This window comes from Etheostoma spectabile, chromosome 8, assembly GCF_008692095.1.
Source record: "Etheostoma spectabile isolate EspeVRDwgs_2016 chromosome 8, UIUC_Espe_1.0, whole genome shotgun sequence".
NCBI classification, from domain to species: Eukaryota; Metazoa; Chordata; class Actinopteri; order Perciformes; family Percidae; genus Etheostoma; species Etheostoma spectabile.
The window spans coordinates 12,330,209-12,347,590 of record NC_045740.1 but is presented as its reverse complement, the minus strand read 5'-3'; the positions used below and the strand labels follow the sequence as shown (position 1 = coordinate 12,347,590).

Genomic DNA, 17,382 nt, shown 5'->3' with positions numbered 1-17,382 from the left:
AGTCACTTAGCTGCTAGCATGGCTAAAGGGATAGTAATGTCGGCCTGTTGTTTGGTCCACAACTTTGATCCAGACTGAAATATCTTAGCAACGAAGTAATGGATTGCCATGACACTCATGTCCCCCACAGGATGAATTGTAATAACTTAAGTGATGCCCTGATCTTTCAACTAGTGCCAAAATTTTAATTTTCCAAAACCTTGGTTTATCCCCAAATACCTGGAAAACTAATGATATTAACACCAGCCTCAACTGTTCTTTTTGTTTAGTGTGAATTAGAATATAGTAGCATGCTAACATAGTAAACATCATACTTGCTAAACATCAGCATGTTAGCAATGTCATATGAACATGTTAACATGCTGACATTAGCATTTTGCTCAAAGTACTGCTTGGCCCAAGTACAGCCTCACAGAGCAGCTAGTATGGCTCTCCTCAGTCTTATGTCTACAGTCTATAACCTATTACATGCAAATTGAATGAGAAAATTCCATTAGCTTGAATTTCAGTTCCAATTATTTGTGAAATTATCCAGTAACAAGTGTCATTTTTTTCATTTCAGATGTTGTTCTATTAACAACAACAAAATGATACTTACTTGAATACAAATGCATTAAAGCAGATGGTTTGGAGTCAAAATAAGTGATATTATCTCAGCCTAATGGTAGATTTTCTGATAGGAACCGCTGTGCTTTGTGCTGTGAACTCAAGTTACAGCAGCCCATGGATACAACTACAGCAGATGTAACTTGTTGTTATGGATGCCCAAAATGTGAGTAACTGACCTGGGCACAAGACAGTCGGCCCGCTGTAGAGTGGTGGCATCCAGCTCAAACAGAGAAGCAATGTCATTCCCATGGGGAACAGAAACCAGGGTGAAAGCAATCTTCTCTGCTGCTTGATGCTTCCTCTTGGAGAACAAAGTATCTGTCTCATTCTGCAACACACACACACACACACACACACGCACGCACGCACGCACAAAGTAGAAATTAGCACCTGCGGTCTAAAAGCTACAGACAGTTAAGTTGTTTATTCAATACTCACACAGTAGATTTCATACTGTCCTGGCAATCATTAAACATCCAGTATACAGTGCTACATGTTCAGTCCATATTCAAGTCTATGAAAGAAAGATGCATGCAAAGCTTGTTCCCACAAGTGTGTGTTTACACTTCTGCAAGTCAATGGACCTTGCTTGGCGCAGGTATGTGCCGCAATAATCATTGATTTGGTTATTGGTTATTCTGTAAGCGGTTTCCACGAATGGATTGTAATATTTGTTGAGTCACTAAAGTGTCACAGTAGGCAATGGGAAAATACATTTCACTTTTCTCTGACATTTTATACAGAAAATGAAATAATCTGCAGACTAATAGATACCCATGGCATACAATTCCATAATTCAATTTCTATGATAAAACAAGAAAAAAGGCAAGTTTATGACTTTAAATGATGGCATCACACATGATAAATACATGGAATACTGTAACAATAAGTGTTATAATAACCTCATCAAGTATTTTTCTGTCCACTAATTGATTATTGATAAATAGTTTAAGGCTAACGACAGTGTGCACAGCAGGACAACACCTCCTCTTACCTTTGTGCCCAGCAGCACTAGGCCACAATTTTAAACTGTTCACATACTTTATACTATACACTTTACATTTCCTCATAAAATAGTGTACAGCTGTCATATAAATTCAGCCTCATCTCAGTGAAGAACTGTTATGTTGAGTATTTGTAAGCCAATGCCAAGCTGAAGATAGAAATACATATTGTCATGTTGCCATATCTTTCCACACATGCTCATGTAAATTCTGATAAATGAGCCCAACTGTTGACAAAATCTACAATGGAGGATGAACGGATGTGAGCCAAACTATACGGTCACAGCTTCTTACACTAATGATGTATCAAATTACACAGAGATGTAGCCAGAGAGCCATGACTTCTCTGTGTGGTGTGTTAGACACTGCAGTATGTAGGCTGGTACAGTGTGCACTGTGCAGATGCATCTCATAATGGCGAGGGTTAATTTCTCCCACTGTTCTCTGCATGTCAATGGGAAGCTCCCCAGAGCTGCCTCCATGCCTCAGCTTCTCTATCCTCCCACTCCTCTCCCCTCCTCCTTCTCTCCCCCTCTGCTGGTGACTCACCCCACCAGCTTAGCACAGGCGAGTGGAGCAGAGCAGACAGCACGTCTGCCTCTCCTCCATCCCCTCTCGCAGGGCACCCCCACACCCAGACGTTATGTAAGGAGCCCCCTGTGTGTCTGAAATTCAGCATGTGCATGAGAAAGTGTGTGAGACTGAGGGAGTTTGTGTGCGTGTTCCTTGCACTGCCAGAATACAAATGTGCAAAGTAGCTAAGAGCTGAAAGAAAGATATAGATATAGACTCAGAGATAGTGTGAGTGTAACACAACTGGTGGTGTTGCGTAACCAAAGGCGAAGGAGACAGGGAAGGGCTTAAAGTTGGACAGACAATCTACAACTGCTGAGATAATTGTCCTTTCCACTAAAACACTTGTATAATCTTCTCTCCTCTTTAAGTGAATCTGGCTCATCTATGGTGTGAAATGATATTTGTACTGCTGGCATTTTGAATTACAAACATCAACTTAGCATATACAATCACGTACATGTTAGTGATAGCCAGCCTGAGATTGGGTGTATGTGACTTTGCAGCTAAGTGTGCTTGTTTGACTGACTCACCTCTCTTTTGGGCTCCACTGTGTTGTCTTTGAATTCAGGGTTCACCTGCAGAGAAATTGAGCGGTCAGTGAACTCATATATGAAAAGCTCTGATGATAATCATGTCATTATCATCCACCATCACCCTAAAATACAATCTATTCAACAGCAGACGGGCGATAGTGGACATATCAATGGGAATACTGCCATCTACAGCACATCACCTAAAATCCCCTTAAACTGTGCATATTCAGAAATTGCAAAGCAGATATAAAGCAGTGTTTTATTTAAGTAAAAGCTACTCTTTAAAGCACTTTAGAATTAAAAACCAATACTGATAGAAACAATATAGAATTAAACACAATGAGAAGCAGCTTAATTTTGGAATAAAAAAAAAAAAAGAAAAAGTAAAACTCACCTCAGCTGCAAGGTAATTCCCGGTCGCCAGGTGTTTGAAGCGGAAGAGACTGTTCCACTGGCCGGCTCCACCTCTGCAGGGGTCGTAGTGCACAACCTGGAACAAAAACAAAAAATAAGAAGCATTACATACCCAGAAGCATCAGTTTTTGTTTTGGTGTTTTCTGTCTCCTGCATGTACTGTATATGACTTAGGGTCAGTCTGTGCCCGCCTCTCTGATACAGTACACAGGGACTTTTATAAAATTGCTCACAGTTTTCAGCTTAGGTACAATGACGCTGCTCATTCACTTTCTGGTTTTGTTTAGCAGACGGAACAGCTCTTTGTTGGATAGGATTGATTTAGTAGCAGTCAGAGAATGATTTATTTTATTTAGAGAAGTTATTCAAAGTGAGAATAACTCACAAACCAAATGACTTCCAGTTTTTAGTCTGTCACCTGGTGACACCCTTTATGCCAAGTACAACAGAAATTTCTGTTTGTCATACTAGCGCAACAACATGTCAGCAATTGATATGGTAACATATGTACATTCTGGCAACAGAGGGACATCAGGAACTTCAACTGATAAAGAGGAACATAGTGTCCAGTACACTAGATAGGAGATTACAAGAAATACAGGTTAAGGTGGCTGGCCGTTTGTATTCTCAGAAGGGGAAATTATGGCATAAACGTGTGCGATAAGTTGTTCCTTAGTTACGACAAAACTGTAAATTTATTTGCTTAAAAACACATCATTTGTTGATTTATGTTTATTCATAACTGAGTTGGTGTATGGTTGTTACTAAAGGGACAACGCATATATTTAAATTGTCCATGAACAGAACAAAGTCACCAGAGTATGATAAATGAACAAAAAAAATGATTGATTTTAATATCAATCAATCAAGCAATCAATCAATTAAGTAAGTATCAATGGCAAAAGTGAGAAGCTTTAAATCCCCGTGAGTTTCACCTCGATCTCCCAGAGAGCCTTGGAGCTGGTGGCGGAGGTGGCAGACTGCCGCAATGTGGTCCTAAGGAAGACGTGCTGCTGCTTCTTGTACTCGTCACAAGTCAGAAACTTCTCCTGCTCAGCGTGGAAGAGCCTCACCACGTCTCCCTGACAGAGGACACAAGCAAAACGTGAGACTGCCGCAAGATAACTAAATGCCGTTTGCTCTGAAAACATGGGAACCAGATGCAGTCGTGCTTAAAAGATGCACTGAGGAAAAACAACATACCCCCTTTAGCACGTCTTCCCTGTAGTCGCTAAACTTCATGAACAATGTTACCTTCCAGCTGGTGGTACAGTTAACGGCATTAACCTGCAGCATGAAGCAGAGAGAAAGGAAAAACACAACATGAAATGAAATACTTATCATACACACACAGTCTGTTCAAATCCATGTAACGTCACCATTGTTTTGTTTCGACCACAGTTAAATGACTAAGACGATAGATGATAGTATGTGAGTATGTGAGTCTATACACTGATACACTACTACGTAATTGAGCCCTGAAAAGAAAGAAAAAAAATCTACCTTAAAAGGTTATATTGTTCTTTATCGGTTAAGACTGAATGTAGATAATGAAAGAAAGTTCTTCATTCATTCTCTCTCATCTCTGTATTTGTTCATGTTTTACAAAGGCTTTAACCTGAACCAGACTGTACAACAATGATAGCAACCATCTCACATCTGTAGAGGGATAGGCGCATACAGCTGTACAAATATTAACACAGGTATTGGATCAGCATATGCAAGTTTTTACATATCGAAATAGGGAAGGAAAAAATTGTATCGGACATCTTCAATTTAATTACAGCTATACTGAATCGTTTCAATACTGATAGAAACAATATGGATGAATTAGTCCCACCTCTTTGCAGCCGGCGTTGTCGAGCAGCTCGATGTTACTTGCATGAAGAGGCTGCCCTGCGTTCACTGGCATCAGCACCACCTTGTCTCCAACCACCACCTTAAAACCAATAAGAGACAGTCATATCCCAGTACAGGGGGAGACACCAGTTGGTAAACTTCAAGAAGTGTTGGTCGGTAAATGGATTATACAAGAAGTTACAGTAAGTGTGTGTCCATGCAAGGGGCTTAAGTCTGTAGTCTGCAAACACCCCCTTATTTAAAAACGGAAAAGAAAAAAGGCGCTATGTGAAACAGCAACAGGCTTAGGTTCACATGAGAGTGGTTGAGCTGCTCACAGCAAAAGAATTCATCCGTACCATGGTGAGTGGACATGAATGCAGCATACAGATATATGGGAACTGGAAAGTACACTAACTGTCATTGTATCATCGCTTGCATAATACATGCTCGCTAACCCAATCAAACTTATAATAGAGTCTACGCAGTGTCTACTGTTAACCAGCCACACACAAGCGGGATGCTCATCACACTTATCCCTGTGCTTTGCTGGTATATTCAAAAATAATTTAAATACAATGAAACAGCATCAGTGATATACAGTAGATAACAACCCGACTGGATGCTTTTAAAGCTTAACCTAAACATCTAACATGCAATGGGAAGGCCGGTGCATCCATGCTTTTCACAAGACATTCTGTGTCTGACCTCATAATGCACACACACCATGCACAATCAGGAGCAATACCTTTAACCATACGATGCTAAAGCCAAAAGGGGGAAGGACAAAATCAGAAATGTTACTGGGACAGGACGAACAATGAACTGACAATGTCTAGGATTAAAAAGTTGACATCTGCTGTTCAAGTGAGAGAAAGGTCACGTTGTTGATCAGTACTTGGTTTTCTGTAGAAATGTGTGTAGCGCTAAGTGGACAGAGACCTACATTATCTCCTTCACTGCGGAGCTTCCAGAAGGGTTGAATGTAGAACCAGGAGCCCTCGTTCCCGGCCGGGTCCAAAGAAACCCGCATGGCGTTCTTCTCAAGCAAAGCAGGGAGACGCTTGTTCACCGTCAGGTACTTATTACTCTTAATGTGCAGGAGCTGAGACAGAAGAGTCACAGTGTTTAAATGCTGCAAGAGCAGTGGTGGAGGATTTCAGATCCAAGTACTAATACCAAACTGTAAAAATAGGATTAAAGTCCTGCATTGAAAATGTTAGTTTAGTAAAAGTATGTACGCATGCATGTTTTGTCCAATCAACAGTCCAAACCCTCAAAGTATTAAACAATTTCTTTTTTTTAAACTAATTACAAATTAAACCATGGACCATGAAATGTTTGACATTGACATAAAGTAAATAGATTTAATAGTCAAATAGTTTTCTGGAGATCAATAACCGATTAACTAACTAATCAACTAATCGTTTCAGCTCTGCAAAGACAAATACAAATATTTTAAGATCACCATATGTTTTGTAAGGAAAAACTCTCAATCTGTAATGTAAGAACCCGCTGAAGCGGTCAATAACTTTTAGTAAATTTAACTACTCAAGTGCGGTACCTGAGTTATTGAATTATAATTTCCATCACTGTACAGGAATAAGAAAACTTTTCAGGAAAAAAAAAGAATGGTGGTTATCACCACAAGGTAAGTTCTTGTTTGATTCAAGAGAATTGGTTTACTATTTTATTTGATTTGGCCTCATTTGAAAAACTGCGTGTATTACCACAAAACACATTTCCTTGTTCCATTTAAGGGCTAAAGTATATTTGTGTTTTAAGCCAACCCTAACGAATGGCTTATTGGACAAGACCTGTTTACTGAAGGAATAATAAGACTGCCTTGAACGCATTTTGCAACATGTTGCTTTTCACAAATCAACCTGTAAAACAAGATTTTAGAAATCAGTGAAACCAAATACTACTGTTGCGGAATTGCCTGACATATCAGAGACTGAGTTACAGTAACACAACCTTGGTTAACAAGAAAACCAAAACAAGCCCCTTGACTCAAGACAATCTGAAGCCGCAGGTGTTTGCTGAAGAGATGGGCTGTACCTGGATGACATTACTGTATTTCACAACTTCTCCAAGGAGCTTCTTGTTCTCTGAATCGTTCTGCTTCTGCTCCAGTTCAGCCGCATCCTGAGTGATGAAACGGAGATTAACTACAGCTTTGGGATGCAAATGAAAATGGAGATCTAGATGCAGATTGTTTTTTTAAGCTCTACCTGTAACTTCTTAAACAGGTCTCCCTGTGTATTGTGGTTTCCTTGTTTTCCTTGTTTTGCCTTCCAGAACTGCTTCTGGGCCGAGTATCTGTTCATGGGACACACCTTGAAGAGGCAGTCTGGAGGAGAGGAGAAGCATTCAGGCACACAGGAGTCACTCTGTTAAGTCAGGTTAAGTGGCACTCTTAAGGTGGTGACACAGCATTTTTGAGGTTGATGGAGGACCCACCAGCGGCCTGTGAGTCAATTAAATACATACAAGCGTCTCTAAAACCACAGTGTTGTACTAAACACTGAGGGCAAAGGATCTGGGCGAGTGTGAGAGTTTGTGAGTGTGTGTGAGTGTGAGTGTGAGTGTGTGTTTGAGTATCCTCTAACCAGGGCGGCTAGTACAGTCATACACACCTCTGAACTTTTTAGGCGGGTTGGCCAGGTCTCCAGCATCAGGCTGGACCACACACCTGTCATCGACAAGCCTGTAGAGAAAAGTTTCAATCAAAATTTAATAATCAGCATAATTTCAGCATAGGTAAATCCCTCGCCTTAAAAACAAAGATTTACAAGGCACAAACTGTAGTCTAATCGTGGGATCACAGTAATACGCAAATACACAAAGCAGAGTCTCAGACTGCAATTAAAACTGATCTTTTAAACGTGGTTCAAAACCACACTTGCTCTACAGTTGATTGGCCACCTACAGGATGAAAGGCTGAGCTGGCAACACAAAAAAAGAGTGACGGCTCTGTTCACCATCACATCCATCTCCTGACAGCTCTTCCAGTACCGATGCTCTGAATATTTCTGGACAGAGCTCATTTAATTTAACATCAATTTTGTATCTGCTTTCCAGCTTAGCAGGGGAGAGATCTGCTCTAGGCAAGGCAAGGCAAGGCAGCTTTATTTGTAGAGCACAATTCAGCAACAGGGCAATTCAAAATGCTTTACACAAAATCAGTTAAACAGATAAAACACAGGTATAAACAGTTAAAAGTAAAAACATTAAGACAGATAAAACCCTAACCCTAACCCACTTGAGACTACCTTCACACTAATTAGTCAATTTTAGTGCTACCTTTCGTGATCACCCTCAGTGTCCCTACCCTTCACGACTCTATTTTTAGAGACATTACCTTTCGTCTCCTTGGACTCTTCTTCACACTAATTAAGCCAACCTAGTGCTGCCTTTCGTGTCTATTTTCGACACTACACATTCACACTTTTTCTATAAAGTGTTACCTTTTGAGTCTTTCTTTCTCTGTATTACACAACCTTTATACTTATTTCTTTTCCTAAAAAAAATTGATAAAACAGGTGTGCTCTAATGCTCTAAAGTGATGGATAAAGCGGGGTTAAAGGTGCCCTGCAACACGTATTTCACTACTTTGTGATAATGTCTGAAGTTCTACCATGGACTCTTTTTATGGAAAAAATGCCTTAGTTACTTTGTGTCAAGCCATTGTAGTGTGGTATAGAAAGCATGCAGGAAGACTCAGCTCAATTGTGCCAGTTTTTTATTAATATTCAAAAAGCTAAGCTGCATGACTCTAACAGCCAATGAGAGCTTGGTTATCAGTATCCTTTTACCCAGAGCAACTGGGCGAGCTGATGAGTAGTAATGAGCTCAAGCAATGTGACGTCAGACTGATCAGCTTTTGTAATATGCCTGATTTCTCCACTTATTTTTTTTTCAGTGGCTAGAGCTGGCAGAGGAGGTAGCAGTTCATTTTCACATTCACAACATAACACAAACTATGGAACATATTGAAGAAAATTCAAGTAAAAATGGTTTTGTGTGGCAGGGCACCTTTAAATGATATCCAGGTGTTTGTGGCTTTCACATGGATGCATAGAAATTATATATGTAACAAAACCAGAAATCAACATAGTGTGTGTAAAATGTAAATAAAGTAAAATCTACTGCGGGCTCCTGAAACATGTAGGCAGCTACCAGAGGAAACCCTGTGGTTTCTGTGCAGGGTTGATTAGAGTGCATTCGAGTGGTGCCATTAACTTAATAACTGCCATGTTCACCACATCCTAGCCTTTTATTTGCTGGTTACTGACTATTTTGAACACTAGAAATGTTTCATTGACAGGTATAGTAATGTACAGCAATAGGGATACAGCGATTATCGGGCCATTTTTTGGCAGTTTTCAATTATCTGTAACAGCATTTTGTTTGCCTGATAACTGACTAACTCAAAAGTGTGCTACTTTGACTCAGCTACAGCTCTGTGTCTGTCCCTCTGCTTCCGTTTCACTCACCACTGAGTCTGACTTAATGTCGTCCCCCCCCCAACACTATTTGACTATCTTTTGCTCTGTATCATGTTGAACATTTATTTTTAACGTAATTTTGACTGACTGGATTTTTCTTCACCATTCATGCATATTGATCCCTACACATCAGGACAGTGAAATTCACATGTTTGGCTGACAGAGTCATGGAGATCATGACAGATATTTAGAGTAAATGCTTTGGTTAACAAAAACTATTTACAAAAAGGATCACATTATACATCAGTGGGACAGGGGAAGATGAGGAATATCGTTGGACTTTTTTCAGGAATAAGTGTGTGGGTGTGTGTGTGGTTTGTGGAAAATATGGTTTAGAAATGACATAATGAGAAAAAAAGTAGAAATTAAAAGATTTATTTCAGCCACTATTGTGAGTTGTCTGAGGATGAATGGGCTTGTAAAAGCTTGCATAGCAAAGAGCCCATTATTTAGTGGAATTGGAGGAGTGATTTCAGGCAAAACAATTGGAGAAGGGTCTGAAATTAACACCCGACAACCTGCCAAATGTGGGTGAATTTTGCAATTGGCATGTAACGCTGTCAATGAGAATGAGTGATTCAGACGCGTAACTATCGATAGGCAGGGTACACAGTTGTTTACGGGCCCGCATCAATGGAAGACATTGATTGACAGCTGGGGCCCCCTATCGCATTTTAATTACTTGCGGTAATCTCAGAAGTCCCACGTGCAGCCACTGACCAAGTGGGAGTGAGAACGGGTGTCACTCCCCGATGTGAGTGCAGATTTGAGTCGCGCATGCTCAGATTTAAACGGTTTATTATGGCATAATGTGTCATACCCGATGAGAGTTAAATCAGACCGGCTCTGGTCAAGTGCAAACGTTAGTTGCGTGCGCATGCTCAGATTTAAATGGTTTACGGCATAACATGTCATGCTGAAATTTGTGAAATCCATGAAATACTAAACTTGTTTCATTACAAACAATAAGAGAAGATGGGAATCATTTCCAAAACGTTTTAGCTGTGATTGTTTGATTGCTAACATTAGCTCCAAACGCCATTCAAGTGACAGCCTTAGTTGTGTTTGATTGCTAGCTTGTAGCTAAGCTAGCAGTCTTTTCAAAAACGTTTTAGGTATCTATGATTGTTTGATTACCAACGTTACTAACTCAAAACGTCATTGTCAATCTTTGTTGTGTTTGATTGTTAGCTCGTAGCTAGCAGTTAATGAACTGCGTTAAGTAGATTCAAACTGTGTGCATTTTTAACATCAACGTACGCTGTAATGTTTTTTTCACTATAAAGTCGCTGAAAGTTGCTGCTGTTTTGGGCGCCTGCTCCGTTCCCCCGGCAACTGACGCACACAGAAACACACACAATCACACACGGTGGATGCAGAAAAAACGCAAATGAGATGTACAGGATGACCTAAATTGAGGACAGCTACATTACTCTAGGTGCGATGATAAGTTAAAGTCCAATAAGTATTTCATCAAACTGTATGTGTGTCCCAGGCCAGGATAGCAAATTATGCCTTTATGCTGGATTATCTAACTGGGCCCCCCTACTACAGCATGTGATGACGGTGCAATATCCACGAGCAGGCTACCATAAATAGGATAGAATCATAGAAACCCAGCTATTCCTGCTTTTCTTCAAAAAAAAAAAAAAAAGGCTGGTACAAAGTGACTCTGCCTCTGTGGCAGGTGGTCAAAAAAAGTTAACTTCAGGCCCATGGGGGGTGCACAGGCTTTTTTTTGTGCAACTCAAATGCAGTTCTGAGCTGCAGCAGTCAAATTATATTTTCTGCATTTGCTTTGTACAATACGTACGATATATCGGTCGGGCTCTAATTCATATCCATATCATCCCATTCCCTTTATCCCATTTGCACCAAAGGCCGAGGTGCACAAGCAAATCCATTCATCCCATCCGCTGAGGAGAAACATAATGCAATGCACAAATCCTCCGATTCACACAAAGCTGGCAGCCCTGCTGAAGTGAGCTGAGCCACTTCCTACTAATGCCACGGCACTAGATCACTGTCAATCCACAGGCTCTGTATTATTTCCTCCAACTCTGTATCAAAAGTTACATCTAAATGAGACAAAATAAAGCCCAACAGGAAGCAGAATCAAGTGCTAAACGGCTAAACAGGAAGGCTCTCTGGAAAAGTCCCTGCCGCTCATGAATAAGTAACCTTAAGTCCGCCAAGAGACAGGCTTTGGTTTAAACAGAGAGGCTTTGAGAGGCCTGACTATCTTGGCTAGTGCAAGGGTTTGCTCTGTAACGGAGTTAAACATGAACCAGTGATACCAGGCTTGACACGACGTGCTAATTTTAGCTCTCCTGCTTGTGTTGAGCGGACTGAAACAACACTTCTGATAGAAGAAAAAATACAGCATGTAATCCATGCAGAATAGCAGGTCTGATAGGTTTGTTCTGACAAGTGTTTTCAAAGAAAAAGCTCAAGTCCACAGAGGAATGACTTGTCTGTAAGAAAAGTGGAAAAGATTTGACACCCTGTCTGTTTTTTGCATGTTCCAACGTGCTGATAAAGCAGCATAGTAGTCTAATTGAGTCATACGCTTCCTCGTTACATGTATCCTGTCAATATTTCACTTCTTCTGGAACACACACACACACACACACACACACACACACACACACACACACACACACACACACACACACACACACACACCACACACACACACACACACACACACACACACACACACACACACACACAAATAATTATATACAAAAAAACTTAAATAATGATAACAGAATAATTCTTTAATTGTCCTATTATGTAGGCCATCTCTTATATAAGCACTACAGGTCCACAAGAAAGTGAATTGATTGATCACTATCAAACAAAAAATATTTTGGATCTCTAAAGGGATGCTTTCTGATCATGATCACAAAATCCAAAAGGTCAACATCAATTAAAAGGTTCTGGATCAGCCAAATGACCTCACAGGAAACTCAAAAGGTCCTTTGGCTTTTGAGTGTTTGCAATGCAAGGTGTGTGTGTGAGGAACTCGCAAAGCAAACAAGGGCATGAGTGGCCTTAGTCGAGGTTACATTGTGCTCACAGGGGCTGTGGCTCAGGGAGGTTCCTGCAGGGTCTGCCGCTCTCGCTCTCTCTGGGCCTTGGTGAGCTCTGGCACAGCACAGCACGGCCCTTGATAACATGCTCGGCTGTCAAACTACATGAGTTATTGAATCGTTGATAAGAGTATGAATGCTTTGTTTCACAAAAACGAGCTGTGCACTTTTGCTTTTTCCAATGTACAGCCCCCATGTGTGCTGCTGCTTTCATTTGAATTAGCCCAGGCCTTACAGTTAAGGAAGCGTTTGAGCTAAATAAAGTAGCATGACTGTGTGATAGTCAGAGAGTGAGGCAGCCAGGTAACATTGTTGCAGACACTGTAAGTCAAGGTGCTAACTCTAGCTGCCATTTAATTGTTTTGATCAACCACAGCACAAGGCAAGGGCATGCCAGCTGTTGGGAAGTTACCATTTGCAAGCGGAAGAATTTAAGGGAGAAAAAGGAAAGAGTGAGAGTGAACAGATGAAAAAGGGAGAGGTGGTGGGTGGTGTACACTCATTCCTCAGGCCCAGTCGATCTTTCCACTCATGTTCTGCAGGTTCAGAGTGCACCACGAACCACAATGCATTTCTCCTTGCGCAGAAGCTTTCAGTTCAGCAGGAAATACAGCCAAAAAACTGCTGGTGGCATTTTTGATTGCACTGCTGTGTGACAACTGACACAATGAAAAGCAGTTTCAATCACACCTGCAAAGAGCCTAAAATTTGAAGTCAGACTGCTACATGACAAACTTAAAGGAAACTTAAAGTAATGTTTTTTCTTCTCTCCTTTACCATTATCACAAAGGGCAACTATGCAGTTTTTTAGCTTAATTTACCTTAACTGAACAGCTTCAGAGTCACTGGAAAGGGTACATGACTATTCTTGAGTTGAATAGTGGTCGTCTCGCTCCCCCCTAGCGCCTGTAGGTGGAAAAACCACCCTTGCAACTTTGAGCCGGCCAAAACATCAGGAAGTATCGCATGATATCAGGTCTGGCGATGTAACGAATTGCTTCACGGCTCTGCACACAAATGGCCATTCAGGAAGTGGCTAACAAAGTAGTAATGGAGTTTTTCACACTAGCGTCATGGCTGAGCTGGCAAAAAAAAGAAGCAGAAACTTAGGAAAGCATTGTCGGAGGAACAGAGAAAGAGGAAGCGGCAGATTGACAAAGTGAGGAGACAGACACAAGTAAACAAAGGTGCTGCCAATTATCTATTCCAAAGCTGCAGGGGGTACTCTAAACCTGCGAGCAAAAAGCCAAAACTGCATAGTGCCCCTTTAAGTTGTGGGCCCTCAGATTTATCTTCTGGCCCATTGAAGGGGTCCTGACCACTAGGGTTGGTCAACAATGCTTTAAAAAAAAAAAAAAAACACTCTGTCCCAAATCCTAATGTGGCTCAGATCTCTTTTAAAGTTGGCTGCTATAAGATCACAAGGACACCTGAAAAGTGTATGAAACGCTCTCCACATAGAAAAGGTTTCCTCAACTACTCACGTACATAACAGATATCCTTATATAGAGCTGAGCAATATATTGGTTTTATATCAACATTGATTATGAGGCTGATATCTTACATATATACAGTATCTTACATTTTGGATATTGTAATAATGTGATAGGACACAAGTAGGGGCTTTTCTTGGTTTTAAAGGCTGCCTTACACTAAAATGATCTAATTTTCTGAACTTGACTTAATAGCCAATTTACTGTGTGCCTTTACCCACGTAAGTCATTGTATCCACATTATTGGTGATTATTTATAAAAACTCATATTGTGTTAATATTTTGTGAAAGCACCAATAGTCAACCCTACAATATCGCCACAATATCAACATTTGGTCATAAATGTGATATTTGATTTTCTACTTAATCGCCCTGCTCTATCCTTATAGGATTATTAAAGGAGACAATGCAGTGTTCATTCAGGGTTAGATCTGTAAATGTCTATTAAAAGGTCCAATGTGTAGGAATTTTTCCCATCTAGAGTTGAGATCATATATCGCAATCAACTCTCTCGCACCACGCAGTTCAAAGCATGTATTAAACCCACGGTAGCCTTTACACTTCAAAAAGCCGGTCTCTTGTACTTTTCAATATCATTTTTTTTGTGTGAAGAAGAAGAGTCCTGTTCCTGAAATTTAGATATTAAATACGTGTGGCTCCATCAAACTTGCTGGGGCCGGGGAGCAACGATACCCTTTATCAGCATTAGCAGCACCTATGAGTTTATCATGTGACAGCGAAAACGCAAAAGGCGGAGCAGTATATCCTGTATGTCCCTTACCGGCTAACGTATTTCAAGATTCCGCATGAATATGGAGCATCTACCCCAGTTCATGCTAATGGTAATGTAAAATTTCAAGCCAACAGGAATACTTGGGATCTGATGATGGTGGTTAAATATTCATGAAAACGGACAGGTTTGTGAACGGGAAACACCGATTTTGATACTGAACATGTTCCACACTGGACCTTTAAGTATTTTGTTTAGTGGTCTACATAAGTGAGTAACTTTATGCTGTAGGTGCGACGGTGTGAGCACCATTAAAATGCATTACAACTATCCTAACTTCACATGATAGTAGTGAAACTCCATTATTTTGCTGAGGCCCCTCCCGGCACCACTTACAGTCGTCCCTCTAGGTCCCCGGACCTTACTTTGGGCACCACAGTCAAATGATCTGCTTGGAACCACTACGACTTTTCTACCTGGGTAACACGCTGCTTTGCATTCCTGTTACATTTGCGTAAACGGGAAGAATTTCCGGAGAGGCAGCAGTTTGCGCGCTGACAGGCCTTGGCCACAGGTCGCACTTTAGGTTTTGCCTAAAAGCAGTTTCCAGTGAACACGAAGACAGGCACAAAGTGGTGTCAGATGCAAAGTGAAAGTAGTAAATACATGAAGATTAATCCATATGGAGTCCCCAGTGAGTAAAAAGGTAAAGGCACGTAAGAGGAACGTACATACCCCAAAGTACTGATGAAGCCATTCACCGAGCCCTCCGCGTACAAAGACACAATGTCTCCAATGTGAAGAAAACTAGACCTGTGCTCTGACATTTTCGCTCAATCAATATACGTTTTATATTTGCCCCGGTTTCTCCATTTAAAAAAAAAAAAACGACTGGTACTTCTTCTCTTCGGGTGAAGTAATCCTCACGTTACAGAGCCTCCAGATCAGCAGCAGTCCTCAGATTCCCCTTCATTATTCCAGCTCTGCATTTCAGCAAGTCGACTAAGGGGGGGGGGGGGGGGGACAACAAGCGAAAGTGCAAAAGAAACTGGTGGCGAGTTTTGAAGACAGCACTGTGTTTTTAGACTCTTTCAACTTCTTCCTGTATGTCAGACAAACCGGAGGGTGCTCGTCTTCACATCCACTTCAGGGGGGAGGAGACTGCTGCTGTCAAGGCTGCGGACGAATTCCGTTCAATGACATGTTTTGGTTTTTATTCGATGCAGGCTCTCTTGAAAATCATAAAAATATAATTGTTAGAAGCAAATTTGCATCGCAGTGTAGGCCTACATAATAGGTCAAATGTATCATGAAGTCTGCTTGACAGATTACCCAGGCCTACTTGTTGTTTTTATTGGAATGTTGCATGATTGGATTTCTGAATATATGGGCATAAACATTTATGAATAGTGACGTCACCTGTTTCAAAACTCTTCACACAGTCAGCACAACAACAGTCAGTGTGTGGACTAAACTGTGGCTCACTTTTCATTGCTTAGACACACAATTTTGCAGTGCAACGGCCACACCTTTCAAATTTCCTGATCTTCCTGTTTTTTCATCACTCAAACTCAACCACCACCAAATTTGTGTAATTTTGCACATGTCCACAATACTGGTATAAACATGTGTTAAATGTAGGCTACATACCACTAAATTACTGTAAATTGGACTGCAATTTGCCACGTTCTGTTCCATCTAGGCTATATCTAAAATTAAGTCAAAAAAAATAAAAATGCTTATTGCTTATTGGGACATTAATGACGCAGCACCTATTTTCATTCCTTGAATTTTTATTCCTTCCTCTATGAAATAAAACACGTGTGCCAAGTGATGCAGAATCCAGGAAATTTTGGAATGTAGGACTTTTACTTGTAACTGAGTATATTTATAGTGTTGTAGGCCTACTGTATTGGTACTTGTACTTAAGTAAAGTATCTGGATACTTCTTCTTACAACTGACAATGACTATAATGATTATTACAATAATGATGATGATGATGATGATGATGATGATAGTGATGGTAAGGGTAACGGTGATAATTCTGTAAGAAATTTGATATATTTTGAAAGTTTGAGCCACAAAACATACCAATTTTGCCAAATGTGTGATAACCATGACACTGCAGGCGTGAACACATCTGAAGAAAGAGCCACCATTAATTGAGCTAACGTTTATTCCTTTAGTTATCTGATTGATCTGAAACCTTTGCACTGCAGAAGGTGGTCCAAATGACCAGCAGGGAAACAGTGACAGAGGCTTTTAAAGGAAGAAGGTTGTCAGTGGTTTAGGACATGTCCATGTAGTACCTTCATAAAGACACCAGAGGGCACTAGAGATCAAGCCTCAAAGGGGTCACACCATAGACATAATCAAACAGGCAATTCCTTAATCAGACCTAAATCGCCCTCTAGTGCTCACTTCCCTGAATCAACAGGTAATTCTGCTGCGCTCCTCAAACGGACCACAGACTGCATATGTGCTAAAATATTTTGGGTTAATGTTCAACATCTTATCGGACGGAACGCTGGGCAATCCATTCGATTTAAGGATAAATATATTTTTGTTTGTTTTGAA

The 17,382-nt window shown here is 40.7% G+C and overlaps 1 protein-coding gene across 1 annotated transcript in view; it reads right to left on the bottom strand.

The window, feature by feature from the left end:
- itpr2 (inositol 1,4,5-trisphosphate receptor, type 2) overlaps positions 1 to 15,942 on the bottom strand; it is a 63,243-nt gene extending 47,301 nt beyond the window's left edge. The window contains 11 exon segments of the mRNA XM_032524195.1: positions 786 to 937; positions 2,720 to 2,764; positions 3,117 to 3,212; positions 4,072 to 4,218; positions 4,340 to 4,423; positions 4,977 to 5,075; positions 5,922 to 6,080; positions 7,037 to 7,123; positions 7,210 to 7,328; positions 7,615 to 7,685; positions 15,540 to 15,942. Of these exon segments, the coding sequence (XP_032380086.1) occupies positions 786 to 937; positions 2,720 to 2,764; positions 3,117 to 3,212; positions 4,072 to 4,218; positions 4,340 to 4,423; positions 4,977 to 5,075; positions 5,922 to 6,080; positions 7,037 to 7,123; positions 7,210 to 7,328; positions 7,615 to 7,685; positions 15,540 to 15,631 (1,151 nt within the window). The 5' untranslated portion in view covers positions 15,632 to 15,942.
- Between the last annotated feature and the right edge of the window lie 1,440 nt (positions 15,943 to 17,382).